This window comes from Diceros bicornis, chromosome 14 (genome assembly GCF_020826845.1).
Source record: "Diceros bicornis minor isolate mBicDic1 chromosome 14, mDicBic1.mat.cur, whole genome shotgun sequence".
In the NCBI taxonomy this organism is placed as follows: domain Eukaryota; kingdom Metazoa; phylum Chordata; class Mammalia; order Perissodactyla; family Rhinocerotidae; genus Diceros; species Diceros bicornis.
This window is the reverse complement of record NC_080753.1, coordinates 29,830,699-29,858,496: the sequence shown is the minus strand read 5'-3', so window position 1 is coordinate 29,858,496 and position 27,798 is coordinate 29,830,699. Positions and strand designations below refer to the sequence as shown.

General features: G+C 41.6%; 1 protein-coding gene across 2 annotated transcripts in view; it reads left to right on the top strand.

Moving 5' to 3' along the window:
• Nucleotides 1–27,798, top strand: part of BLTP3A (bridge-like lipid transfer protein family member 3A) — a 62,066-nt gene that overhangs the window by 29,371 nt on the left and 4,897 nt on the right. Inside the window, exons 5-20 of one of the 2 annotated variants that reach the window (XM_058554561.1) lie at nucleotides 5,699–5,888; nucleotides 6,462–6,602; nucleotides 7,038–7,208; nucleotides 7,908–8,100; nucleotides 13,409–13,495; nucleotides 14,008–14,178; nucleotides 14,880–15,019; nucleotides 15,408–15,549; nucleotides 15,788–15,981; nucleotides 16,189–17,645; nucleotides 22,061–22,257; nucleotides 23,709–23,863; nucleotides 23,948–24,098; nucleotides 26,413–26,675; nucleotides 27,120–27,228; nucleotides 27,355–27,461. In XM_058554561.1, the coding sequence (XP_058410544.1) occupies nucleotides 5,699–5,888; nucleotides 6,462–6,602; nucleotides 7,038–7,208; nucleotides 7,908–8,100; nucleotides 13,409–13,495; nucleotides 14,008–14,178; nucleotides 14,880–15,019; nucleotides 15,408–15,549; nucleotides 15,788–15,981; nucleotides 16,189–17,645; nucleotides 22,061–22,257; nucleotides 23,709–23,863; nucleotides 23,948–24,098; nucleotides 26,413–26,675; nucleotides 27,120–27,228; nucleotides 27,355–27,461 (3,868 nt within the window). Of the gene's footprint in view, nucleotides 1–5,698; nucleotides 5,889–6,461; nucleotides 6,603–7,037; nucleotides 7,209–7,907; nucleotides 8,101–13,408; nucleotides 13,496–14,007; nucleotides 14,179–14,879; nucleotides 15,020–15,407; nucleotides 15,550–15,787; nucleotides 15,982–16,188; nucleotides 17,646–22,060; nucleotides 22,258–23,708; nucleotides 23,864–23,947; nucleotides 24,099–24,974; nucleotides 25,205–26,412; nucleotides 26,676–27,119; nucleotides 27,229–27,354; nucleotides 27,462–27,798 lie in introns of those variants that run through there. The other variant, XR_009222017.1, reaches the window with a different exon arrangement.

The window sequence follows — 27,798 nt, the reverse complement described above, 5'->3', positions numbered from 1 at the left end:
CATAAGTTTTCAACTCCTATGAGTAAATATGAAGGAGTGTGATTGCTGGATAATATGGTAAGAGTATGTTTAATTTTGGAAGAAACCGCCAAACTGTCTTCCAAAGTAGCTGTCCCATTTTGCATTCCCACCAGCAGTGAATGAGAGCTCCTGCTGCTCCACATCCTTGCCAGCATTTGGTGTTGTCAGTGTTTTCGATTTTGGCCATTCTAATAGGTATGTAGTGGAATCTCGTTGTTGTAATTTGCATTTCCCTGATGACACATGATGTAGACCGTTTTTTCATATGCTTATTTGCCATCTGTATATGGATCAACCCTGAGCTAACATCCATGCTAATCCTCCTCTGTTTTTGCTGAGGAAGACCGGCTTTGAACTAACAACCATGCTAATCCTCCTCTTTTTGCTGAGGAAGACCGGCTCTGAGCTAATATCTATTGCCAATCCTCCTCCTTTTTTTCCCCCAAAGCTCCAGTAGATAGTTGTATGTCATAGTTGCACATCCTACTAGTTGCTGTATATGGGACGCGGCTTCAGCATGGCCAGACAAGCGGTGCATAGCTGCGTGCCCAGGATCCGAACCCGGGCCGCCAGTAGGGGAGCACGCGCACTTAACCACTAAGCCACGGGGCCAGCCCTGTATATCTTCTTTGATGAGGTGTCTGTTAAGGTCTTTGGCCCGTTTTTTAAATTGAGTTGTTTGTTTTCTTATTGTTGAGTTTAAAGAGTTCTTTGTATATTTTGGATAACAGTCTTTTATTAGATGTATCTTTTGAAAATATTTCCTCCCAGTCTGTGGCTTCTCTTCTGATTCTCTTGACACTGTCTTTCACAGAGCAGAAGTTTTTAATTTTAATGCAGTCCAGCTTATCCATTATTTCTTCCGTGGATTATGCCTTTGGTGTTGTATCTAAAAAATCATTGCTATATCTAAGGTCACTTAGGTTTTCTCTTATGTTATCTTCTAGGAGTTTTATATCAGTTTGTTTTTAGTTTCAAAATTGTTTTTAAATTTATTTTTTAACTACGAAAAATTACATAGTTCCAAAGTTAAAACTATAAAGCAAGGTATGTTATATGTATGTATGTTTGTGTTGTCCCCACTCCCTCTCTTACACAAAATGTAGCATACCATAAACACTTTCCCCATTTCTTTTTTCTTTTAAAAGTATATCCTAGAGATCACTCCATAGAAGCACATAGGGAGATATTCCTTATTCCTTTTTGCACCTGCAGAATACTCAGAATGTTTTATGGAGGCATCATAGTTTATATAGCCAGTTCTCTATTGATAGATATTTGAATTATTTCCAGGTTTTTTGCTGTTACAAATAGTGCAGCAATAAATGACTTTGTTCATAAGTCACTTAGTATTTTTCAGCATATTTTTAAAAACAGCCTTAATGGGCTGGCCCCGTGGCTTAGCAGTTAAGTGCGTGCGCTCCGCTCCTGGCGGCCCAGGTTCAGAACCCCGGGCGCGCATGGACGCACCACTTCTCCGGCCATGCTGAGGCCGTGTCCCACATACAGCAACTAGAAGGATGTGCAACTACGACATACAACTATCTACTGGGGCTTTGGGGAAAAAAAGGAGGAGGATTGGCAATAGATGTTAGCTCAGAGCCGGTCTTCCTCAGCAAAAAGAGGAAGATTAGCATGGATGTTAGCTCAGGGCTGATCTTCCTCACAAAAAATAAATAAATAAATAAATAAATAAAATAAAAACAGCCTTATTGAGAACATTCACATACCATGGATTTATCCATTTGAAGTGTACAATTCAATGGGTTTTAGTATACACCAGGTTGTGTGACCATCACTACAATCAACTTTAGAACATTTTTTTTTTTAATTTTAGAGCATTTTTATCACCCAAAAAGAAAGCTTAACTTTTTTTTTTTTTTGGTGAGGAAGATTGGCCCTAAGCTAACATCCATTGCCAATCTTCCTCTTTTTGCTGAGGAAGATTAGCCCTGAGCTAATATCTGTACCCATCTTCCTCTACTTTGTATATGGGACACTGCCACAGCCTGGCTTGATGAGTGGTGCATAAGTCCACCCCCGGGATCCAAATCTGTGAACTCCAGGCCGCCGAAGCAGAGCACGTGAACTTAACCACTATGTCACCCTCTACCTATTAGCAATCACTCCCCATTCTCCCCTGCCTTAGCCCTAGGCAGCCATTAATCTGCTTTCTGTATCTGTTGTGATCATTTCATATAAATGGAATCGTATACTATGTGGTCTTTTGTGACTGGCTTCTTTCACTCAGCATAATGTTTTCAAGGTTCAGCTATGTTGTAGTATGTATCAGTACCTTTTATCTTTTTATCGCTGAATTATATTCTACTCTATTGTGGATATATCACATTTTATTTATCTATTCATTAGTTGATGGACATTTGGGTTGTTTCCACTTTTGTTACTAGCATATCTTGGGGGAGATTCCTGAAGTGGGACTGCTGGGTCAAAGGGCAAATGCATAGACATTGCTAAATTCTCCTCCATAAGGATTTTATAATTTTGTTTCTATCAGCAATGTGTAAGAATTCTTGTTTTCCTTGCAAATCAAAAATATAATGAGATATCACCTCACACCCATCAGAATGGCTATAATTAATAAGACGGGAAACAACAAGTGTTGGAGAGGATGTGGAGAGAAGGGAACTCTCATACACTGTTGGTGGGAGTGCAAAGTGGTGCAGCCACTATGGAAAACAGTGTGGAGATTCCTCAGAAAATTAAGGATAGAACTACCATATGATCCAGCTATTCCACTGCTGGGTATTTATCCAAAGAACTTGAAAACACCAATGCATAAAGATACATGCACCCCTGTGTTCATTGCAGCGTTATTCACAATAGCCAAGACTTGGAAGCAACCTAAGTGCCCATCAAGGGAGGAATGGATAAAGAAGATGTGGTATATATACACAATGGAATACTACTCAGCCATAAGAAACGATGAAATCCAGCCATTTGTGACAACATGGATGGACATTGAGGGTATTATGCAAAGTGAAATAAGTCAGAGGGAGAAGGTCAAATACCATATGATCTCACTCATTAAGTAGTAGATAATAACAACAACAAAACAAACGCATAGCGACAGAGATTGGATTGGTGGTTACCAGAGGGGAGCGGGGGAGAGGGGAGGGCGAGGGGGATAATTAGGCACATATGTGTGGTGATGGATTGTAATTAGTATTTGGGTGGTGAACATGAAAACATGATGTAATCCATGCATAAATAGAAGTATAATGATGTACACCTGAAATTTATACAATGTTATAAACCAATGTTACCGCAATAAACAAACAAACAAACACACAAAAGAATTCTTGTTTTCCCAAAACCTTGCCAATATTGAGAATATTGTCAAACTTCAGGATTTTGGCCTAATCTGATAGATGACACGTGGAATTTCAGTGTACTTTTTTGGTAAGTTGTATTGAAGTGTAATATATTGAAGCGCACCGATCAGAAGTATATAGCTCAGTGATTCTTTACAAAGTTAACACATCAAGAAGCAGACTACTTGCAGAATCCCAGAAGCTTCTTGTGCCCTTTCTAGTCATACCCACCCCCAAGGATAACTTTTTTCCTGATTTTTAACACCATACATTAGTTTTCCCTATTTTAAAATTATATAAATGTAATTATATACTATGTTGTCATTTGTGTCTAGCCACTTTAGCTCAATATTTTGTTGGTGAGAGTCATCTGTGTTGCTACATGTATTTGTAGTTCATTCATTCTCATTACTGTATATTATTCCATCACACGCCACAATCTGTCCTTTCTGTTGTAGACAAACATTTGGTTTGTTTCTAGTTTCTGGCTACTAAGTATACTGTTGCTATATGGAACTGTTCTCTATCACAACTGTGGTGGTCTATACATGACTCTGTGCTTTTGTCAAAACCCTAGACCTGTACACCACAAAGAATGAATTTTTCTGTATGTGAGTTAAAAATATGTAAGAAAAAAGAATAGAGCTGTTATGAACATTCTTATACATATCTCTTGGTGAACGTATGTACATATTTCTGTTTTATATATACCTGGCAGTAGAGTTGCAGGGCCCTGGGCTGTGCATATGTTCTGCTTTAGTAGATACTGCTAGACAGTTTCCAGAGTGCTTGTACCGCTTTTTGCACTAGCAGCGCATAAGAGTTCCAGTTGCTAGCACATAGAATTGTCTATCTTTCTATTTTAGCCATCTGATAGGGATGTAGTTGTATCACGTTATGATTTTAATTTGCATTTTCTTGATGATTGGTTTACTGGAATTTTGGATATCCTCTTTCATAAAGCATTGATGTGAGTGTTTTACCCATTTATCTTTTGGATTGTTTGTCTTTTTCTTATTAATTTGTATAAGTTCTCAATATATTCTGGAAACAAGGCTTGGTTACATACATGTATTACAAATATCTTGTACTCCGTGGGTTCACTGTCACTCTTAATTTTTTTTTTATTGAACAGAAATGGTTAATTCTAATGTAGTCTAGTATATCTATTTTTCCCTTTATGGTTAGCACTTTTTGTATGTTGTTTAAGGAATCTTTTCCTATCCTAAGGTATGAAGATATTTTCCTATGTTTTCTTCTAGAAGCTTTATTTTTTGACCTTTTAGATTTAGATCTATAATCAATCTTGAAACTATTTTTTTTGTTTGATGTAAGATAGGGGTCAATATTATTTTTTTCTCTTTATGGATATCCTTATATTGACCATGCACCATTATTGAAAAGACCATCTTTTCCATGTTGCACTGTCACCTTTGTCATAAATCAAGCGTCTCTTAGTGTAGTTTTGATTTATGAGTGGGGTTGAACATCGTTTTGTTTAGTATCTATTTGCATTTATTTTTCTGTGAATTGTCCATACTTTACCCATTATTATTGGGCTGTTGGTCATTTTCTTCTCAGTTTTTTGAAGCTCTTTATATATTAGAGATATTAGCCCTTTGTGATATAAATTGCAAATATATATATATATTTTTTTTAGTTTGTAATTTCCACACCTTCTTTTTATCTCTTGTAATAAGAACTGATTTCACCTACATGTCAAGAGTGTCTGTGTTTTCCACATCCAGAAGGACTTTAAGATGGCCTTTATTCCTCTCCTGCCATTTCTGACCTCTCACTGTGGAAGTACAGCTATGCTCCTTGGGCAACATTTGACAGGGTAAAGGTGGGACTGTTCGTGACTAGATTTCACAGTATTAAACCTCTTGCTCACCTGGCTGTACTACTTTCTTCTTTCTACTACTTTTGCAGAGTATGCTCTGTCTTTGAAGATTTTATATAAACCTAGTAGTTCCTTTCTGTAGTTATACCTCCCCTCACAGGCAATATTCAAATATTTATTCAGGTAGTTTATGGACTGTAAAAAGATTTTTCAATTTATCTTTCTAATAAGAGGGAGACTGTTTCTAGGTTCAACTCTTTTTCTTTTATTCCTTTAAAAAAAAATCCCATTAAGAAGAGTACTGTATCATTATAAAAAATTTTAGAAATTTAAAAAATACAAGAAAGTAGAAATGGGAGGAGAGAAATAAAGAAAAAAAAATCCACAGTTCTAGCACCCTAAGACTGGCATTGTTGGTAGTCTTGTCTGATGTCCTCCAGTATAAAGAGTGTGCATGAAGTCTCACATGATTCTGAACACTGGTCTCCCTCATTTGTTGTAGTGAGTATGGCTTTGCCGAGAAGGTGGTGGAGGGCATGTTCATCATCGTCAATTCTATCACCATCAAGATTCACTCCAAGGCCTTCCACGCTTCTTTTGAATTGTGGCAGCTCCAGGGCTATAGTGTCAACCCCAACTGGCAGCAGAGTGACCTCCGCTTCACCCGCATCACCGACCCTCACCGAGGAGAGGTGACAGCCCTAGCATTGCAAGAGGAGAGAATAGGGGGATTCAAAGTAGGACTAATTCTGGGGCTGGCCCGGTGGCGCAAGCGGTTGGGTATGCGCGTTCTGCTGCAGCGGCCCGGGGTTTGCTAGTTCGCATCCCAGGCGCACACCAACGTGCCGCTTGTCGGGCCATGCTGTGGCGGTGTCCCATATAAAGTGGAGGAAAATGGGCATGGATGTTAGCCCAGGGCCAGGCTTCCTCAGCCAAAAAAAAAAAAAAAGGAGGAGGATTGGCAGATGTTAGCTTAGGGCCAATCTTCCTCACAAAGTAGGACTAATTCTTAAAGGATATTATTTCTACTTTGGCAATTTCTTCCAATGCTCCCTCATTCCTGGGAAGCCAAGAATCCCTTCTGTCCAGTGTTACTGCTATGTCCTTTCCTCAGTTGTGGACCTCTGATCCACTGCCTTCTATCGGTAGGATCCCAACTGAGAATGGTGGGAGTCTCTGCCTTGCCAGTCTTTTCCCCTTGGACCTTCCTGTCACTTGATTAATTTCATCCATAGAATTAAGGGATTTTACTTTTCTCTTTCTAGGTTTTAACATTTAAGGAAATAACTTGGCAAACACTTCGAATTGAGGCAGATGCTACAGACAATGGTGATCAGGACCCGGTCACCACTCCACTGAGGCTTATTACCAACCAAGGCAGGATCCAAATAGCCCTCAAGAGAAGAGTGAGTGTGTTCTCTGTCCTCGTGAAAACTTCCATCTTTTATTCTCCTAGACAGCCTGGGAGTTGGTATTCCCTCTTTTTTGAATATTATTGGCCCCTGGAATGACAGATGAAAGGAGAGGGCCTGCAATTCAGTGTTGCACAGTATCCACCAGTGAGAGAACATTTCCACAACCCTGTCATCTTACTTTTAGAAACCACAATTTTTACCCATATGTCAGGACACTGACATAGGTACCTGGCAGTTGACTTTCGCTGCTTCTTGTTAATCACAGAAAACTTTAGTAGTTTTGTAAGAAATTGACTCTCCAAAGTGCTGGGGATTTCACATGTTGGGGATTGAAAAGCCATGTCTGAAATTGATTGGGCAATCATCACTTTGAGGAGTTGGAATGATACCAGATATTGAACCCCATGTTCTCTGTGGCCCTTTCAGACCAAAGATTGCAATGTCATAGCCTCCAAGCTGATGTTCCTGTTGGATGACCTGCTCTGGGTGCTGACTGACTCACAGCTCAAGGCTATGATGAAGTATGCAGAGTCGCTGAGTGAGGCCATGGAAAAGTCAGCCCAGCAGAGAAAGAGCCTGGCCCCTGAACCTGTACAGGTTAGAGGCAGAACAGATACCTTTGGTGGAGCTGGGGAGATGGTAGGCCAGATGTAATTCATACCTACATAGGTGGAGTCTAGACTTTCATAGGCTTATTTGGGGGATTTGTCGTTTACTTCTGGATGTGCATAGGCTCTGCCTGTGCCTCTGATTTATTCATTATTCTGTTCATCGGATGCCTCCAGTGTGTTAGGTGTACAGTACCAGCCACTGGAAAGGAAAAGTAGAATAAGCCTCTTGTTCCTGGCCTTGGAACCTCACTGTCTTAAAATATGAACTGTAGACAAGTTATTACAATATGATGTGATAAGTGCTGTAAGAGAGGTAAACACTGTGCCATGAGAGCACAAAGAAGAGGCATCTAACTACTCGGGCTGAAGGAGGCCATTAGGGAAGACTTTCTGGAAGAGATGTTTTAGCATCAGTCACCTAAGTCCTGGGGGATGAGAGCTTGGAGAGCAATTCAAACCTCAGAACAGTACTCTGACAGTTACTAGGCTAATTATGATTGGAGTTTTTGGAGTTTCGGTTATTTAGGTAGGACAGACCTAAGTGAGCTACCAGGGGAACAGTTACGAGAGGAAAGGGGCATCTTGTTAAATTGTGATTTTATTCAGGCTGAACTAAAGCTTCAAGAAAGCCTGCAACGAGCCTTTCTGGATCTGGACTTGTTGTTCTTGTCTCTGTCACCTGTAGATCACCCCACCTGCTCCCAGTGCCCAGCAGTCTTGGGCCCAGGCGTTTGGTGGCAGCCAGGGCAGCAGCAACAGCAGCAGCAGCCGCCTCAGCCAGTACTTTGAGAAATTTGATGTGAAAGAGTCCTCCTACCATCTGCTCATCTCCCGCCTGGACCTGCACATTTGCGATGATAGCCAGTCCCGAGAGTCAGGTACCTGTGAGGCCTGAGCCTGGGCAGGGTGGTCCATCGCTGCCTTCAGCTCTGGGCAAAGCTCGGGGATGGAGCTTTTCAAGACACTGTGGAGTGCTTTGGTTGGCTTCCCTTAGTCACAGTTACTCCTTGGGTCTCAGCCCTGCTGTGGCAGCTCTCTTTCTCTTAGTGTAAGGCAGCGCTGTTCAGCTTTAGGGTGCAGCAGAACCCCCTGTAATAATAAAATACAGATGCCAGGGCTCTCCCCAGACCCCGCTAAATCAGAATCTTCAGGAGTAGAGCCCAAGCAGTGTATACTTTTTTTTTCTCCCTAAACTTCTTTGGACAGTGCTGACCACTGGTATAAGCTTTTAGAAAAGTAAATTCAACTGTAGGAAATCTCGGCATTTTCAGATTTTTGAGTCAATTTAAATAATTATTATGTGTAAATGTTCTCTTCCCGAGCAGAGAGGTCATGCTGTGTTCTTGTCATGCTTTTACGTTCTTTAGAGCAATTGATATTACATACACACATATGTTTGTTTATTCAGAATGAAAAAGTAATTGACTCATTTTTTTCCTTCACGAGCCTTGGGGAAGTCACTTAACCTCTTGCTTAACCTCTTTGACTTTCTTCATTTGTGAACTTGAGTTAAATCTTATCTTACTCGTTTACCTCATAGGTTGTTGTCAGGCTCAAATGAGATAATATACTGAATTTGGAGGACCTTAATTATAGGCAAATATTTGGTATTATTATTACTCTGCTGCCTATTCCTTCAGTTCTCTATGTTCTTTCTATATGCTCCTTTGCTACCAGCTCTAGGTTTTAGATGCTCTCACATGGTAGATTTTTCTCTTTCTGCCTTATTCTCTCTGGAGGTTATGTTTGCCTCTTAATGAGACCTCAACTCAGTTTCCTTGGGGGAACCTCCCTTTTATTCTTGGGGCACGGAGCAGCATTGCATGTCTTGCTTTGCTATTCCTTGGTCTTAAAGTGACTTCGGCCCTCCTCTGCTCCCACTCCAAGAGACCCCAAGAGGAGCGTAAAGATTGCTTTTGCCACCACAAGAAATAAATTACTCACTGGTTTGCCACTCACTCATTTTCGCAGTTCTTTGCTAAAACTATTATTTTCTTTGGTTATTTCTTCCAAGTGTTACTATAAAGGCTTTGGGGTTTTTGTTTTGTTTTGTTTTAATCCTTTCAGAAGGCCTTAATAAGACTACATAATTGAGAGTTTCATCTTCTTGCTTGATAAGGGGTATATAGCACTGTCCTCTTCCTGTGGCAGGGTCCTGTAATCCATGCTAAGATGTGAATGACTAGCCGTCCCTGCAGCCCCCATTTATTTCTCAAACTAAATTAATCAAACTTGGTGGAATTTAAGGATATTTTGGATGAGATATTTTTAGATAGAGGGATACCTCCCAGCCTACCATATCTAGGTGTAGTATATGACTCTGTGAAGAGGCAAGGAACAGAAAGAGTTCTTGTGACTTTGACTCTTCTCCTTGGATTTGCGGAGAAAGGGAGAAGAGAGAACTAAGTGGTACAGAAAGGGCTCAAACATTTTCTGGGGGCTGGCCTGGTGGCGCAGCGGTTAAGTGCGTGCGCTCCACTTTGGTGGCCTGGGGTTCGCAGGTTCAGATCCCGGGCGCGCACTGACGCACCGCTTGTCAAGCCATGCTGTGGCAGCGTCCCATATAAAGTAACGGAAGATGGGCACAGATGTTAGCCCAGGGCCAACCTTCCTCAGCAAAAAGAGGAGGACTGGCATCGGATGTTAGCTCAGGGCTAGTCTTCCTCACCAAAAAAAAAACAAGATTTTCTGGAGTTATTCTGTCCAATATGGCAGCCACTAGCCACATATGACTGTTGGGCACTTGAAATGTTGGCTGATCCAAATTGAGTTGGGCTGCAAGTGTAACATACACATGGGATTTTGAAGATATAGTACAAAAAAAGAGTATAGAGTACCTTGGTAATTATTTTCATATTGATTACATGTTGAAATGATAATATTTTGGATATATTGGTTTAAATAATATGTATTAAAATTAATTTCACTTTTTTAAAAAACTTTTTTTCATGTGGCTACTAGAAAATTTAAAATTACTATGTGGCTCACGTTATATTTCTATTGGATGGCATTGCTCTAGAACTCTGTTCAATTTGGTATCCAATAGCCACATGTGGCTATTAAAATTAAAATAAAATAAAAAATTCAGATCCTCATTTGCACCAGCCACATTCCAAGTACTCAGTATAATCTATAGACTAGAAGATGTCCATCATCACCAAGTTCTTTTGGACAGTGCTACTCCTTGAAGAGACTGCTTGAAGGCTACCTCTACCTGCTTTTTCATTAAGGGATGCTATAGCCTGGATGTTGGGGCCCTGGCTAACACTCTCTCCTATCCTTTGGTGTTGGAGGTGAAATTATTGGAAACTCGGTGGGTCGTTGGGGACAGCTTGGCTTGAGGTAGGGCAGCACAGTCTCTGAAAATCAACCTGGAGCAGCTCACATGTCAGGCTTCAGAGAGGAGGTTGATGGGGAAAAGAGTGTCACCTGCCTCTTTTTAGCTGTTTTCCCTCAGGATAAGGCCTGTGAACCAAAAACTTTATGTCTCTTAAAGCTAGCTGTCCTCTTCCCACCACCTTATTGGAGAACTTTAATTAGTCATTTATGTACACCGTTTACCATTTATGTCTCATATATGATTATGTGTTTATAACTAAATATGTTGGCAGTTAGTAATTATATTTGATTTCAGTTCTAGATCCTATTTTAATATGCTCAGTCTGTGTAGTTTATTGTTCTTTTAGCTCCAAATAACTCCAGTGGAGGGAGCATGGCTGTGAAACTCTCCCTCTAGTATCCTAGGTCATGCATGTTCAATTGGAATGATATCACCCCACAGCAGGTGAAAATTGGCTCTTTTCTTTTAAACAGCTTCATTGAGGTATAATTCACATAGCATACAATTCACCCATTTAGAATTTACAACTCAGTGTTTTTTAGTATATTCATAGAGTTGTGTGATCACTGCAATCTAATTTTAGAACATTTTTGTCCTCCCTAAAAGAAACCCTTACCAATTAGCTGTCACTTCCCATTTTGCAGCCATAACCAACCACTGATCTACTTTTTCTCTTGATATTTGCCTATTCTGGACATTGAAAATTGGTTCTTTGGTGAGAGGTGGGGGTGAAAAAAATCTTACATGTTAACAATGGTTTGCGACCTTACAAAGCTTAACCCTGCCTGACAAAATTTTATTCATTAGTGTTTAATTTTTCTCGTTGGGTTTTCTTGGATATCACATGTGCAACATTGATGTTGAGTTCATGGAAGATACACAAAATGTATGGAAGATCAGTGCTATAAAACCATGGCGAATAGATGGCTGTGTCAGAGGACTTTCTCTCATTCAATTGCTTGGTCTCAAAGTCGTATGGTGAGAGGTGGCCTGTCATGCCTGTTGGCTGCCATTGTCTGCCTTGTCATTGTTGTTTATATTTGATCCTCAGTGATTTTGTGATTTGAACTTATAGAATTAAATAAAAATAGTTTATATTTTATTATCTAATTCTACAGGTTATTCAACAAATTATTAATTTAGTTCAGTGCTGAACAGAAAAAATATTGACACTATCTGAATGAATATCTAGCAGCTAGTTAAGCTAAAAGTTGCTTTCTCATATCAAGCAAAAGTTAAAAGATAAGTTCACTAAAAATAATTTTAAGAAATTTAAAAATTTCAGTTGTTTTACTTATGCTGAAAAATAATTTTGAGTAATTAAAAATTTGATTATATTGCTATGGATTTATATAAATTGCTAATTTGCATATGTAATTTGATACATTATAATTTATATAAGAAATAAATTACATTAAAAGTTACTCAGTAAATATAAAGTTAAGTTAAATATTAATAGCTTTAAATTTTTTAACTTTTAAAAGAATTATTTCATCTTTCTTACCCTTACTTATTCTTTTTATATATAAAACACAGATAGACATGTGGTACATAAGCAGATATACAGTATATCTGTGGTATTAACGTTTCGTGGAGAGGGCGCATTTAGGAAAAAAATGTCTAAACAGGCTCCTTAGAGGTGGTAATTATGAAAAAAAGACTGAGAAACAGGAACACTGGTGTAGGTGTATCTCTTAGTGGGATGGTGAGTAGTCTAGAACTTGGGGTGGTGAAATCTAGATTGGATGAAAATGAGCCTCCTGGTTGTAGGTGTAGTAGCTTACACCTGTAGGACCCTGTGGTATTTCCCTTCACTCTAGTAAGGGCTGGGATAGAAGTACAGAGCAGGACAGGTCAGACAATACATGTATAGAGAAGAAATAGTCCCTACCCGATAATTCCTAGAGTATAATTGGAGAGGTAAAATAGAAACATAGAAAGTTAATTTATTTAGTAAGAATTAAATGTAAATTCAAGATAAACATAATGCAATATTTGACTTATTGCTAAAAATTCCAATTTACTTAGAATATTCTTTATGTTTGTTTTATAATGTCCTTGTTAGTGCAGTGTTTTTAGTGTTCCATGGTACTTTGTAGGTACAGTATGTCATGATTGTCTAATATCACAGCTTTAGCTCTGAGGCCAGGATATGAAAGGAAAGAATATGGGTCTTGTTTTTTTGGGAATTAGGCTTATGTGTTTCCAGGTGTTGTGCTGAGGGACAGCAATACTAGTATTTTTAGGTTTGGGGGAACCAATCAATTAAGGTTGTATAGTGTGTCTGGAGGGTACCTAGAATTGGAATTCCTGGATCCTGAGTTTTGCCGTTTCTTTTGCCTTTCTGGAAATCTAGCAGCTGTTTACAGAGACAATGGAGTATACTTTTCTTTGATCTTTTAGAGCAGGTTAACTGTTGCAACTCAAAAGAGGAGGGCCTCAGGAGCCGGCCTGGTAGTGTAGTGGTTAAGTTCTCATGCTCCGCTTTGGTGGCCCGGGGCACGCCAGTTTGGATCCTCGGCGTGGACTTATGCACAACTTATCAAGCCACGCTGTGGCAGGCGTCCCACATATAAAGTAGGGGAAGATGGGCATGGATGTCAGGAAAAAAGAGGAGGATTGGCAACAGATATTAGCTCAGGGCTAATCTTCCTCACCAAAAAAAAAAAAAAAAAAAGGAGGAGGGCCTCAGCCTTGCAAATCACCTGACATCATGGCCTTTCAGCGCCACTTGTGTATCAGCCAGGCTTTAGAGCTGACCCTCAAGAGGACTTTGAAGTGCTTCAAGTGGTTTTTAGCTTTCTTTGTTTCTTCTGCTGCTGTTCACTTTTATTTTTCTTTTATAGGTGTCTCTGCAAACAGACTCATGGGTGGTGCAATGCAGCTTACCTTCCGCAAGATGGCATTTGACTATTACCCCTTCCACTGGGCAGGTAGGAGAATTCTGAATGGGGGTAGTACTAGTGTGGCCCAGGTACAGAGGGCAGATTCCTGGGTTCATCCCTGACTGCCCAGCAGGAGAGTCCCAGGGATTGCAACACATGCTCAGAGAGGTGTTGGGAGAGGACATCATCTGGAAACTTGCAGGCTCCACTACTGATGATTCTTTATCAGTGATGAGAAGTTGGAGGGGAGGCAGTGCTTGAGATGTTGCTTTTGATTCAGTGCTCTGCCCCTTACTTTCACTAGTTTTAGAGCCTCTCCAGTAGTCTGTAATCAAAGATGGCAGCAGTCAGCAGCTGGCCTTTAGGGAGCCTTAGGGAAAAATCACATATGGAATCCAGAAGAACTTGAGTGCTCTCACTAGACAATTTTTACTTATTCTAGAGAATTCTGGATTGGGGGTGAGGGATCAGATTCTGAACTATGACTATACGACTGGAAAGGAAAAATTGGAACGTTGGATCATGATCTTGGACTAAAATCTTTTTGTTTTGTTGCACAGGCGATAGTTGCAAACACTGGGTACGGCACTGTGAGGCCATGGAGACCCGAGGCCAGTGGGCCCAGAAACTGGTGACGGAATTTCAGAGTAAAATGGAGAAGTGGCATGAGAAGACGGATCTAAAATCACCCTGGCACCTGGGAGTAGACTCTCCCTTCCGGAGGAAAGCAGGTGGGTTATGAGGAGCTGGAAGACTCCCGTTGTTTAGCCTCTTGCCATTTACCTTTGAATATCCAGTGGAGATAGCTAGTGCACTAGCTAATTATCCTAACCTATTCCTTGCTGTTTATCCCAGAGACATCAGTGACTTTTTCCTTTTTTTTTTTTTGTGAGGAAGATCAGCCCTGAGCTAACATCCACGCTAATCCTCCTTTTTTTGCTGAGGAAGAACGGCTCTGACCTAACATCTATTGCCAATCCTCCTCCTTTTTCTCCCCAAAGCCCCAGTAGATAGTTGTATGTCACAGTTGCACATCCTTCTAGTTGCTGTATGTGGGACGTGGCCTCAGCATGGCCGGAGAAGCAATGCGTCGGTGCATGCCCGGGATCTGAACCCGGGCCGCCAGTAGCAGAGCGCGCGCACTTAACCGCTAAGCCACGGGGCCGGCCCAGTGACATTTTCTTTAGAGGCCTGTTTGTTTCCAGGGACAGCTGCAATGTTGAAGAGGGGTTGTTACAACTTCTATTCATTAGGCTGTTGCCTTAGTCTTAAGGAGAATACAATTTTTGAGTTCCATCCAGAAGCTAGACAGTGTTAAGCTGTCTTTCCTACGTATAGCATTAATGATCTTAGGAATTTTACTTCTTAATTCTATTAATAATACGAGTTGAATGTATCTGATTCTCTTTTCCACCTTCTTATTTTTGTTTAGATTCTTTCTCCAGTCCTCGAAAGAACCACCTTGAGAGAAGCCCCTCTCAGGGCCAGCGGGTTGCCTTTCGGCCTCCAGCATGGAATCGTTTACGCTCTAGCTGCATGGTAATACGGGTGGATGATTTGGACATCCACCAGGTGAGGAACCCAGGACACAGGGGAACATGGTTGGAAAGGGTGAAGCAGTTCATTTGGGAGGCAACAAGTGTGAATAAGGCTGTGGAATTCGGGGACTCTTCCCCTCACTTCTGGGTAGATTGACACTTTGTCTGTTTCTTTCTGAGCGTGGCTGCTGAGATCAGGATGGGATTCCTTTGAATACCCTACTACAGACGTTGCACTGAAAAAACGCACTTGTCGATAGTGTTAGTCAGGTGTGAGAATACCTGGAGTACGTGTGAATGGCACTCCGCTCCTGTGACAGACTTTGGAAGGATAGTAGAGGCTTTATACTACCTTAGAGGAAATTGAAGAAATTCTGTTCTGGGTGCCGTACAGATGCTAACAGCAACTTGGGATTGCGTAGGTTTCTACAGCTGGACAGCCGAGTAAGAAGCCATCCACACTCCTTTCCTGCAGTCGGAAACTTCACAACCTACCCACGCAGGTCTCTGCCATTCACATTGAGTTCACAGAGTATTACTTCCCAGATAATCAGGAGCTTCCAGGTAAGCATCGGGTCTGGTGAGTTCTTGCTGTCTAGCTCATGCTCTTTACATTTGTCAGGTTTGTGGCCGTTGCTTATACTCTCGTTGTTAGGAGTTAGTTCAGCACACCTTTGTTAAAAATGCTCCCCTGTATAAATATGTACCTTTGCTCTCTTCATAATAAAATGAATTTTAGCTGGTAAGTGAGAGTTGAGCTGCTACTTTGTACATGACGATTCTTTTTTTCTCTGCTTTCCAGTTCCCTGTCCCAATCTCTACATTCAGTTAAATGGTCTGATATTTACTATGGATCCTGTCAGCTTGCTCTGGGGAAACCTCTTCTGCCTGGATTTATACCGCAGCTTGGAGCAGTTCAAAGCTATCTACAAGCTGGAAGATTCAAGCCAGAAAGATGAACACTTGGACATTCGACTGGATGCCTTCTGGTTGAAGGTAGGGAGAGAGTGGGGATTTTGCTCCCTGTTGGCAGCCACAGCTGCATTTCTCCCATGGCTATAATGCAGGGTTCTGCCCTGTCCATTTGATAGAAGTAAGAAAAACAGTTTCACAGCCCAAATGGTCCTTCACGTGTGTATTAATGGTGGGTTGTGGAAATACTTGGATGGCCTTTCTGAATTGGGTTTCGTTTTCTTTCTGAAGGTGAGCTTCCCACTGGAGAAGAGAGAGAAGGCTGGGTTGCACCGACCCCAGGCCCTTGTCTTCTCTGCGTCAGGCCTGACTGCCACCAATACACGTTATGCCCCACATTGTAGCTGTCCAGACCTCCAAAGTCTCTTCCGGGGTTTTGCGGCTGCTGAGTTCTTTCATTCCAATTATGTTCACTTTCCCAAGGTTCCAGGTGGCTTTAGCCTTCTGCACATGCTTTTTATGCATCATGCCTTCCAGATTGATCCCTGCTTCCTTCAACCTAGTACCCTCCCTCCCCAGAGGCTTAAGGCTTCTCAGGATCTCTGGTCCATCCACTTCACCCAGATCTCCTTGGACTTTGAGGGAACAGAGAACTTCAAAGGCCATACCTTGAATTTTGTGGCCCCCTTCCCCTTGTCCATTTGGGCCTGCCTACCCCTCCGCTGGCAGCAAGCCCAGGCACGGAAACTCCTTTTGGCCAAAGAAGGGAGGCTGAAACCATCAGCTAGCTTTGGCAGTCCTGTCCAGTCTGAGGCCCTTACCCCTGACACTGTGTCCCATCAGAGGTCAAAGACTGAGCATGATTTGAAAAGCCTATCCGGCACTACGGAAGTCACAGAAACTCCAAGAGAAGGCAGCAGTGGTGTGGACAACAAAGGGCCTCTGACAGAGCCGGAGGATACAGCAGATGTTCACATGCTTGTACACTCCGCTGCACATATCCGTGTGAGACTTGACCACTACCAGTACTTGGCTCTACTCCGCCTGAAGGAGGAGCTACAGGGTCTTCAGGAGCAGCTGACTAAGGATACAGAGGCCATGACTGGGTCTGCTCTGCAGGACCAGACAGCTTGCATTGGAGTCCTCTTCCCCGGTGCTGAGGTGGCTCTGCTCATGCATCCTGCCCCTGGGGCTGTTGGAGCTGACTCTGCAGGTTCAGATACCACCAGCCTCATAGATTCAGAGCTATCTCCTTCAGAGGATAGGGAGCTGAAGTCTGATGCCTCCTCAGAGCAAGCCCCAGCAAGCCCTGAGAAGGTTCTGGAGGATAGTGGCCTTGAAAATCTGGATGCATCCCAGGATAGGCCACTGCTTCTCCATAGCAATGGAGAAGTTCAGGACTCAGATTCTCTTGCACAGCGGGAGGTGGGGAAGGGCCATGAAGCAGTTGATTCCTTACAGGCCAAGAGACTAAGCAGATCCCAAGCATCCAGCTCACCAGCTGCATTGAGGCCCCCAGGTGGCATGGATACTGCTGTGAATGGACAGGGCAAGCTCATCCCATTGAAGAACATTGAGGGAGAATTGTCAAGTGCTATTCATATGACCAAGGATGCCACCAAAGAAGCTCTACATGCCACCATGGACCTCACCAAGGAAGCTGTGTCCCTGACTAAGGATGCCTTCAGTCTGGGCAGAGACCGAATGACTTCCACTATGCACAAGGTGTTGTCTCTGCCTCCAGCCAAGTAAGTGGCTCTCTGCCTACTTCAGTCACCCCATCTCTTCCTCCTAGCTCTGGTTATTGGGCTTAAGGCCTCCTGCTGTGTGCATTTTTAGATTGGGAAGCACCATATAGTCGAGGAGAGTGCATAGAATCGCCTATTTAATATGGCAAAGCCTTTCGTTTTCAGAGCAGCCTGCAGGGCAGCAGAATTTTCAGGCTACTTAAAGGATGTAGGTATACCAATTGGAGAGACTTATTTTCAGGAATACATCCATTCTGTGATAGGAAAAGAACCAGAAATTGCAGTAAAATAACACAAAATCCCATAGATTTTCACATGCCTCCATATATCTTAGCCTATTCTTGGACAGTTTTCAAGTCAACATTTATTGCTTAGGATCACATTATCTCCTCTTTCACTGATTCACTCTTATTGATACAGATCTGCTATATCAGAATAATAATGCCTGGCATAAAGATATTTTATTCTTTTCAGTGGGTTCTCATGTAATATTTTGTTTGTTTTGATCCCCACAGCAGCCTGGTGAGGTAGCTACAGATATTTGTATCCCCAGTTTATAGCTAAGGAAGCTGAGGCTTCAGAGAGGATGAGCCCATGGATCCTACATCTAATAAATAGAAAAGCTGGGGCTTCGGACTTGCTCTTTCTGATACACCTTATCAATGTCTGCCAGAGTAATAGAGAAGGAAGAATTTCATCCATTCATTCAACAAATACTTTGTGAGCCCTTACTGTGTGCCAGGCTTTGTATTAGGCACTGGAGATACAGTAGGGAGTAAGCAGAAGAACACAGAAATGCACGATCAGAAGAATGGAAAGGTACAGATTTTTCCATGGGTGCTTTATGGTTGTAGGAAAAATAATGAAGACTATGGGAATTCTTTCCTGGGGCACTTTGTGGTTTGGGGACCATGGTTTGAAGATGAGTGGCTTTAGAGCTTTTGTCTAAGTGGATTGTCTTAAGTGAGTCTCTAAGCAATGCCTGTGGGTGTGCTAGTACCTGCTAGGCATAGATAGCCTAGGAGGAAGGAGAAAGGAAAACTTAAAGGGATAAATGATTTAATAATACTAGGCAACATTTATTGAGTGCTCTGTATGTGTCAGGCACTGTTCTAAATACTTAAATATTAATCCATTGAATTCTTGTAACAACCCTGTAAGGCAGGTACTAATATCACTCCTCATTTTACAGATGAGGAAACTGAGGCTCAGAGAGGTAAGAAACTTGCTCAAGATCACACACCTTGTGAGTGGTGGGGCGAGGATTGAAAGCCTGGACTCCCAGTCACCAAATGTGCTGCCTTTTCTAAATGGAGAAGAGTAAGGGAGATGGGAAAAGAGGAGAGGTGGAAAAGAGAAAAGAAAGGTGTGTGATACAAGCTTTTCTTTAAACACCAACATTGCCTTCCTAACTGCCCAGGCCAGTGGCCTTTTCTGTCCTCCTCCTCCTGGGCTCCTCTGTGGCAGTCAGCCTTGCTGGTCAGTTCATTCTGAGTGTTTGTAACCCTGCCCAGTTACTCACACTTCTCAGAAGGAGTCTTTTGTTTTTCCTTGGCTGCTCTCTTCTTTCTTTTATCCTATAAATGTAACTGTTCCACAGCACTAGGCTGTCTGTATTCTGATCACTTTTATCATAATTTTTATTTTTTTAATTCTAAAAATGATTTGTGCTCATTTGGTTGACAGTGTAGAGAATAGAAGAATAAAGAAGAAAACGTAAAAGTCACTTTTAATGACACTATCCAGAGATAGCCACAATTTGCATTTGGATCTATTTTCTTCCGATTTTTATACATATATTTCTTATCCGTGTGAATGCTTATATGTGTATACACATACATACAAATATTGTTTTTACAATAATAGGACTATATTATTTCTGTATAATGTAGAAAATTTACAGTTTTATTCACTTAATGTTTTATTTTGAATAGTTTCCCATTTATTAGGTATTTGAAGACATAATTTTTAATTGCTCTATTGTGTTCTAGCAAATGGATGTATCATCATTTATTCATCCATTCCACTATCTGAGGGGGCCGTTTAGTCTGTTTCAGTTTTTCTCAGTTAGAACCAATGCTGTGTTCAATGTCCTTATTTTTGTGAACATTAGTCTTTATGTATATCTAAATCTTTAGAATAAAAACCTAGAAGTGGAATTATTGGGTCAAACACTACAAACATTTTAAGGTTTTTGACGTATTTGCCAAACTTTCAGAAGGTTTATATCAGTCTACGTTTTTGAATACTTTCTTTCTAGGTTATTTTATCCATCTCCTCACTCTGCTATAGTCTCTTTTTCTCTATATATATGAAGTCCTAACTTCCCTCCCCTCTCCTGCTCTTCATTTAAAACTGTCTACTGCGTGTAGCTCAACATGGATCTCCCAGGGCTGCCTCGAACCTCACATATAGATGACTAAACTCCTTATCCTCCCCCAGACCAGTTCTTTCTTTTTTGGTAGCATCATTCTTCTGCTCATTCAAAGCTCTATATTTTAGCTCTGCCTCTTCTAGTCATTTGTCAGCTTCTGACTATAATTCCTAGAGCAATGGTTCTCAAACTCACCCAGGCTTCAGAATTGCCTGGAGAGCTTGTTAAAACACAGATCGCTGAGCCCTACCCCCAGAGTTCTTCATCCAGTGGGTCTGAGATGGGGCTGGAGAATTTGTATTTCTAACAAATCCTCCATTGATGCTGATGCTCCTACCAAGAGGATGCTTTGAGAACACTGCCCTATGGAGTCTCACATCAGTTTTCCTGTCTGTTCCCACATGTGGACTATTTTAGTAAACTATTAATTGATTTCCTCATTGGAGGTCTTTTCCTCTCTAGCTTGTTTGAAAAAGCTAGGTCCGACTTCCTAAAACACAGGTATGTTCCTATTATTTCCCTGCTCTAAAAGTGTCAGGCTTTTTCCTTATACACCCTAAATTTAGTTTGAACTTCTTAGTGTGGCATAATCAATTATTATGATATATCCACATGGCACTTTACAGTTTTTTTAAAAATAGACTTTATTTTTTAGAGTAGTTTTAGGTTCATAGCAATATTGAGCAGAAGGTACAGAGATTTCCCGAATACCCCCTGCACTTTACAGTTTTCAGAGCACGTTCACGTATAATCTTTTTTTTGTGAGGAAGATCAGCCCTGAGCTAACATCCATGCCAATCCTCCTCTTTTTGCTGAGGAAGACCGGCCCTGAGCTAACATCTATTGCCAATCCTCCTCCTTTTTTTCTCCCTTTTTCTCCCCAAAGCCCCAGTAGATAGTTATATGTCATAGTTGTGCATCCTTCTAGTTGCTGTGTGTGGGACACCGCCTCAGCATGGCCAGAGAAGCGGCGCGTCGGTGCACGCCCGGGATCCAAACCCGGGCTGCCAGTAGCAGAGCGCGCGCACTTAACCGTTAAGCCACGGGGCCAGCCCCCACATATAATCTTCTATCCAGGGTTATCTATAATCTGGCTGCAACCCATGTGGTAAGGTGAAAAAGGCATTTAGCAAGAGATTAGGAGACTTGGGTTTTTCTTAATACTACCTTTAACTGTGACCTTGAGTCAGTTTCTTCATCTGTAAAATGGGAGCTTTTTTGTTTGCAGGTCCTTAAAGGTTTCTTTTCACTGTATTATGCCTTTCTAACTTTATCTTCCATTGCTCTCCCCAGCAAAACCTACACTCCAGTGGGGCTGAGCTACTTACTAGTCTCCGAAGGTACTTTTTGTTTTCTGGCTCCATGCATTTGCTCATCTGTTTCTTCCCCATAGAAGGCCCTCTTTCCTATCTCTTTCACGGTCCTTCAAGGACCACCTCAAATGCCATCTCCTTCCACAAAGCCATGCTTGATCCCCTTGTCCTCATTCTTTCCCCTCTTTGATATTGCCTACCTTCAGCTTGTAACACTGTCCTTCTTATGGGGTGTGTGACTTACTCCCATATGATGTTATTTATGTATGTCTCCTCTCTCCTGACAGCTTATAAATTCTTTGAGGACAGAGGATGTCTTATTCATCACTATATTCACCCCCCTCCCCCTGCCCTGTGCCTAGTATGGTCCCTTATATGCAGAAGTTATTCAGTAAATACTTGTGGAATGAATGTGGGTGGCTTCAGGTGCCATTCGTTAGCACCAAGGCTGTAGGTAGTTGGTCTTTTCTGTATATGGGATGACCTTGAATAACCTTGAAATTTACTGTTGATATGGGAGACCTTCTTATGCAGTTTGAAATGCTGGAATATGAGGATTCGGAAAGGCCGGCAGTTGAAAAATTGTGTGACTCCCTTAAAGCAGGTAATATTTGACATCAACGTTTATGTATGTGATAACTGTCTGGGCTGAAAGGGTAAGTATTACAAGGGGATGGAGCATGCCTCCTAAGCCACATTTGTGGGTTTTGCTTTTGTTTTTTAAACAGGGAGCCCATGGCCAAGATAGATGAGGGGGTGGTAGCCCCAGTGAGTGGAGGTGCTGCCCGACTCCGATTTTTCTCCATGAAGAGGACAGAATCTCAGCAGTCATTTGATGGTGTCTCCCTGGATAGCAGTGGCCCTGAAGACCGGATTTCAGTGGACAGTGATGGCAGTGATAGCTTTGTGATGCTCTTGGAGTCTGGTAGGTGGAAGCAGAGCCAGGCAAAGCTGCAGAAGTCGAGAAAAAGTCCTTTCTGCTGCCTGTATTCAGCTTAGCAGGATGCAGAAGGAGTTGAGATTTGATAAAATAGACATTTTCGTAACCAAAACCGAAAAAGAGAAATTTTAGTGGCTTTATCCCCACATCTTCTAGGTTGTTGGTTAGTACTTGACCTTTATCACAGAACGAGACTCAGAGCAAAGGAGAAATCACTAGTCTCGCAGCCCTGTAGCTGCAGCAGTAGAGTTAGTTTTGTGGCTGGTGTCAATAGCGTGTGTGTTTGTTGTCTGTTTTTCGCCTAACTATGTATTTTATTATAAAATAACTAGGAGCTTTTTGTCTATGATAAAACAAGTAACTTTGAGGAATTAGATCAGTCATCACTGGAAGTTACAGTGGTTCTTTCAGTTTATTGAAATGGAAACTTTTAAAAATGGTACCTTAAGAGTGTCTAAATGAAAATAAAAGAGAATGCACTGTTTCTTAAGCTGGGTGGTGTGTACCTGTTTTTGTTTTGTTATTATTATTTTTAACTTCTTATGGAAAATTTCAAATATGTATAAAAGTAGACAGAAGCAAATAATGAACCCTCATATACCCATTACCTAGCTTCAAATATTAAGAACTCATGGCCATTCTTGTTTCATATATACTTCTGCCCACTTCCCTTCCTCCCGTATTATTTTGAAGCAAATCCCAGACATTTTTATCCATAAATATTTTCAGTATGCGTCTCTAGAGAATACAGTCCTTTAAAATATTAAAAAATTTTTTTAATTGTGGCAAAATACACATAAAATTTAACATCTTAACCATTTTTAACTGTAATTCAGCGGCGCTAAATACTTTGAAATCTTCGTGCAACCATCACCACTATCCATCTGTAGGACTCTTTTCATCTTGCAAAACTGAAACTCTATACCCATTAAACAATAATTCCTCATTTTCTCCTCCTCCAGCCCCTGGCAACCACCATTCTACTTTCTGTTTCTGAATTTGACCACTCTAGGTACCTCATATAAATGGAATCATACAGTATTTGTCCTTTTGTGACTGGCTTATTTCACTTAACATAATGTCCTTAAGGTTCATTCATGTTGTAGCATGTGTCAGAATTTCCTTCTTTTTTAAGGCTAAATAATATTCTGTTGTATGTTTATATCACATTTTGTTTAGCTATTCATCCGTCCATGGACAGTTGGGTTGCTTCCATTTACAGACTTTTTTTTTAGTATGACCAAATACCATTATCACACTTTCAAAAATTAACAATAATTCCTTAAATTCATCAAATATCTAGGCTTCAAATTTCCAGTTGTCTCATAAATGTCATAAGTGTTTTGTTTTGCTTTTACAGTTGTCATTGTTTTGAGAGATTGGATTTGAACAGAATATTTTGATTTTCCAACTTTCTTGTTGTCTTTCTTATGTAGAGTCTGGTCCAGAATCTGTTCCACCAGGATCTCTTCCAAATGACTTGGACAGTGCTGGTGTTCCGGGGAGCCCTGTTGTGGATAGTCATGGCCAGGGGTCACCAGAGGCCAACAGTTTGGTCTCACCCAGTGGAGAAGACCTCAGTCTTCACCCGGTCAGCTGCTCTACTTTCCTCTCTGCAGAGGGTAGGCTCTAGGCTGGAAGCTTGGGACTCAGCTAAGAGAGTCTCCTTTTGCAGGTCTCAGTTCTGGTCCTGAAGGTGAATGAGGTGTCTTTTGGGATTGAGGTATGTGGCGAGGACCTGACTGTGGCCCTGCAAGCAGAGGAACTGACCCTCCAGCAGCCAGGCACCATGGGACTCTGGCAGTTCCTGCATGGACAGTGCCCAGGTGAGGATGGCAGCCATTCTAGGAGAGCTGGTGGGATTTATCTGGGGCAGCCATAGCTTAACTTGCTCCTCTCACTGTGCTCCAAGGGCAGCTGCCCTAGGGCCACTCCCTTGGCCCTTCTCTCCAGCAGCCATCAGGGGGAGGAAGAACTCCAATGAAGCCTCCTTCTTGCAGGGAGCCTCCCAGAGCATTTTCTGGGCCTTTGCATTCAGCAGGCTATTCTCCATCTTCACTTCCCAGGTGCTCCTTAAGCTTATACATGAGGATGGTGTCCACTTCTTCGTTTGTGTGGCTGCTAACATCAAACTATATCTGATCAGGAAACCTCTGTCATTCAGATTCAATCCTTTGATGTGAATTATCATTTAAAAGATGACAGGAAAAATCTGGGCTTATGCTACATGGTTCATTTTAAAAAATTATTTTTTAAAAATATTGAGTAGGTAATAAAGAATACTTATAAAATATATGTAAGGTATTAAGTAATAACAGTACAAGGAACCCATATACCCACCACTGAGTTTAATAAATAGAATAGTACCATTAACTTTAAAGTCCCTGGGAGCCCCTCTCCTGAACCTTCCTCTGCCTCTCACCTGTCATAGGGAATTACTATCCTGAATTTTGTGTTTATCATTCTCTTGCTTTACAATTCTTCCAAATGTGTTTGTATCAATGTAGTGTTTAGCTTTGCAGGGTTTTGAGTTTTTCTAAATGGAATTATAGTTTGTATTATTTTGTGATATGCCTCTTTCAAGTAAAATGATATTCTTCAAATTCTTCTACGTTGTTGAGTTAGATATAAATCATTCATTTTTCACTACTATATAATATTCTGTTGTAAAATAACACTACTTTTTGCTTTTTTAAAAACAGCTTTATGGGCTGGCCCCATGGCTTAGCGGTTAGGTGCGCACGCTCCACTGCTGGCGGCCTGGGTTTAGATCCCGGGCGCGCACCGACACACCGCTTCTCCGGCCATGCTGAGGCCGCGTCCCACATACAGCAACTGGAAGAATGTGCAGCTATGACATACAACTATCTACTGGGGCTTTGGGGAAAAAATAAATAAATAAAAATTAAAAAAAAAAAACAGCTTTATTGAGGTATAATTTGCATGCTATGAAATTCACTCATTGTAAGTGTACAATTCTAGAAATTTTACTAAGTTTACCGAGTTGTGCAACCATCACCATCACCTCCACAATATCCCTTGTATCCATTATGGTTCTCCCTCGGTATCCACGGGGGATTGTCTCCAGGACCCCCGTATACCAAAATCCGCAATGCTGAAGTCCCTTATATAAAATGGCATAATATTTGCATATAACCTATCCACATCCTCCTATATACTTAAAATCATCTCTAGATTACTTATAATACCTAATACAATGTAAATGCTATATATGTAGTTGTTATAGTGCATTGTTTAGGACATAATAACAAGAAAAAGAATCTGTACATGTTCAATACAGACACAGCCATCATGGGCCTTTCGATCTGCAGTTGGTTGAATCCATGGATGCAGAACCCATGGATACAGAGGGCTGACTATATTCTGTTTACTTCCTCAGTCTATTCTGAACAGGCATTTGAGTTGTTTCCAGTGTTTTTGCTATTTCAAATATGGTTGCCTTGAACATCCTTGTACATGTCTCCTGGTATGTATGTTGGAGAGTTTCTCCAGAGTTATATTCCTGAGGAAATAATTTCTAGATCATAAGGGTAGGTATAACTTTAACTTTACTAGATAATGCCAATTTGTTTTCCAAAATGGTTGTACCATTTTGCAGTTATATGAGTAGGCAAGTTGTTCCATATCCTTGGTTACACCTGAGATTGTTCTTTATGGAGTTTTGAGGAGATTAGCATAGATCTTGCTTGGCTTTATCAGAGAGAGGTGAGAAGACCAAGACTTGGAGAAATGAAGAGACATTCAAATTTAGCAGAGTTGAGGTCCTGTGTTTTAAGAGCTTTGCCTTGGCCGTTAGCCCAGTGCCTCAGATTCATAGCAAGGCTGCCTTTTTATTGGTCCTTAACCTCCCTTCTGCCGTGAGAGGCATTAGCAAAGTAGCTAAGCCCACGGTCTTTGCAGTCAGGCTGCCTGTGTTCAAATGCTATCCTTGCTACTTACAAGTTGCATAACTTTGGGCAAGTTATTCTCTGTGCCTTAGTTTCTTCATCTCTAAGATGGGAATGATGATAATACTTTTGGCATACAGTTGTTATGAATAATAAATATATGTATAGTGCTTCGAACATTCCCCATATGTTAATTAATTAATATGTTTTCCTTCTGTCTTTCTTCTCAAAGGTCCAAGTTCTCAGGAACCCTCAACTTTGAAGTCTGACCACATCAGGCCAGCTGTGGGCCTTCGCTTTGAGGTGGGGCCTGGTGCAGCTGTTCATTCCCCACTGGCCGCACAGAATGGCTTCCTGCATTTCGTGGTTCGTGACTGTGATCTTGAGCTGCTCACTTCGGTGCTGAATGGCCTGGGGCCCTTCTTGGAGGATGAGGAGCTCCCGGTGGTCATTCCCATGCAGATTGAGCTCCTGAACTCCAGGATCACCCTAAAGGTGAGAAGAACATTTGGTTTTTATCCTAGACTTTGTCAGGCAAGGAATTCTGGCAGTGATAGTTGTTTACCTCTTCCCTTGTCACTGTAAAACATGGTGAGGATCAAGTGAGGAAATGCATATTAGCATTCTTGGTCAGTGTTACAGTAGTACATAAATGTGTGTTGCTGACAGGAAATTCTGGGTTCAGATGAGGAGACCTTGTCTCTAGCACTTGCCTTGTCTTTGGCTTGCAGCATGACTATGTTCAAGCCCACTAGGTTATCTGATCCTTATTTTCACTGTCTATAGAATGGGAGAGACTCCGTTATGCCTCTCACATCTTGCAAGAATATATCAATAAACATAACGTAAAAGTGCTTCAAGCTAAATGGTAGAAGCCTGGGTTGTCAGCTAAATTGCCCTGAGCTGGTTGGGGGCATCATGTGGTTTTCTTTCCTGCAGGATGATGTCCCCCCCATCTATCCGACGTCTCCAGGCCCTATCCCCATCACTCTGGCCGTGGAGCATGTTGTGCTGAAGCGGAGTGATGATAGTGTGTTCCACATAGGCGGTGAGTTGGGCTTGTCAGCCCTCTGGCTTCTCTGCCCTTTTTCTCCTGTAAGGCAATATGTGACAACTAGGAATTATCTACATGTTGGCAGCAGTTTGTCATTTAGAACGTTTACTCTTTTTCTAGCTGTTGCTCAGGACAAACCATCAGCTGAAGTACCTAAAAGTGAGAAGAGGCAGCCCCCAAAAGAACAAGTGTTTCTGGCGCCCACAGGGGAGGCTTTTGGACAGCAGGTGAGGACCTAACTGAACATTACCTTTCCCATAAACCCTTTGGGGCTGTAATCACAGGAGCTGGTAAAACCCAGAGGGCTGAAAAGGTTGCTTGTGCTGTATACAGCTGGGTGGTTTGGGTTCCTGTCACCTGGGAGCAGCTTCGAGAAGAGGTGAATAGAGATGTAAGTCAGGACCTGGAGGTGAATGGTTGCTGATCACATATTCCACCTGTTGCTGTCCCTGGATGAACTCTCAAGAGGGGACTAGGCTCTTAGAAAAGATCTAGTTGGGTTCTCTTGATCATTGACCAAACTCGTGGATTTTTCTGCTTGAATTCTTCCTCCTTGTTCCCTTA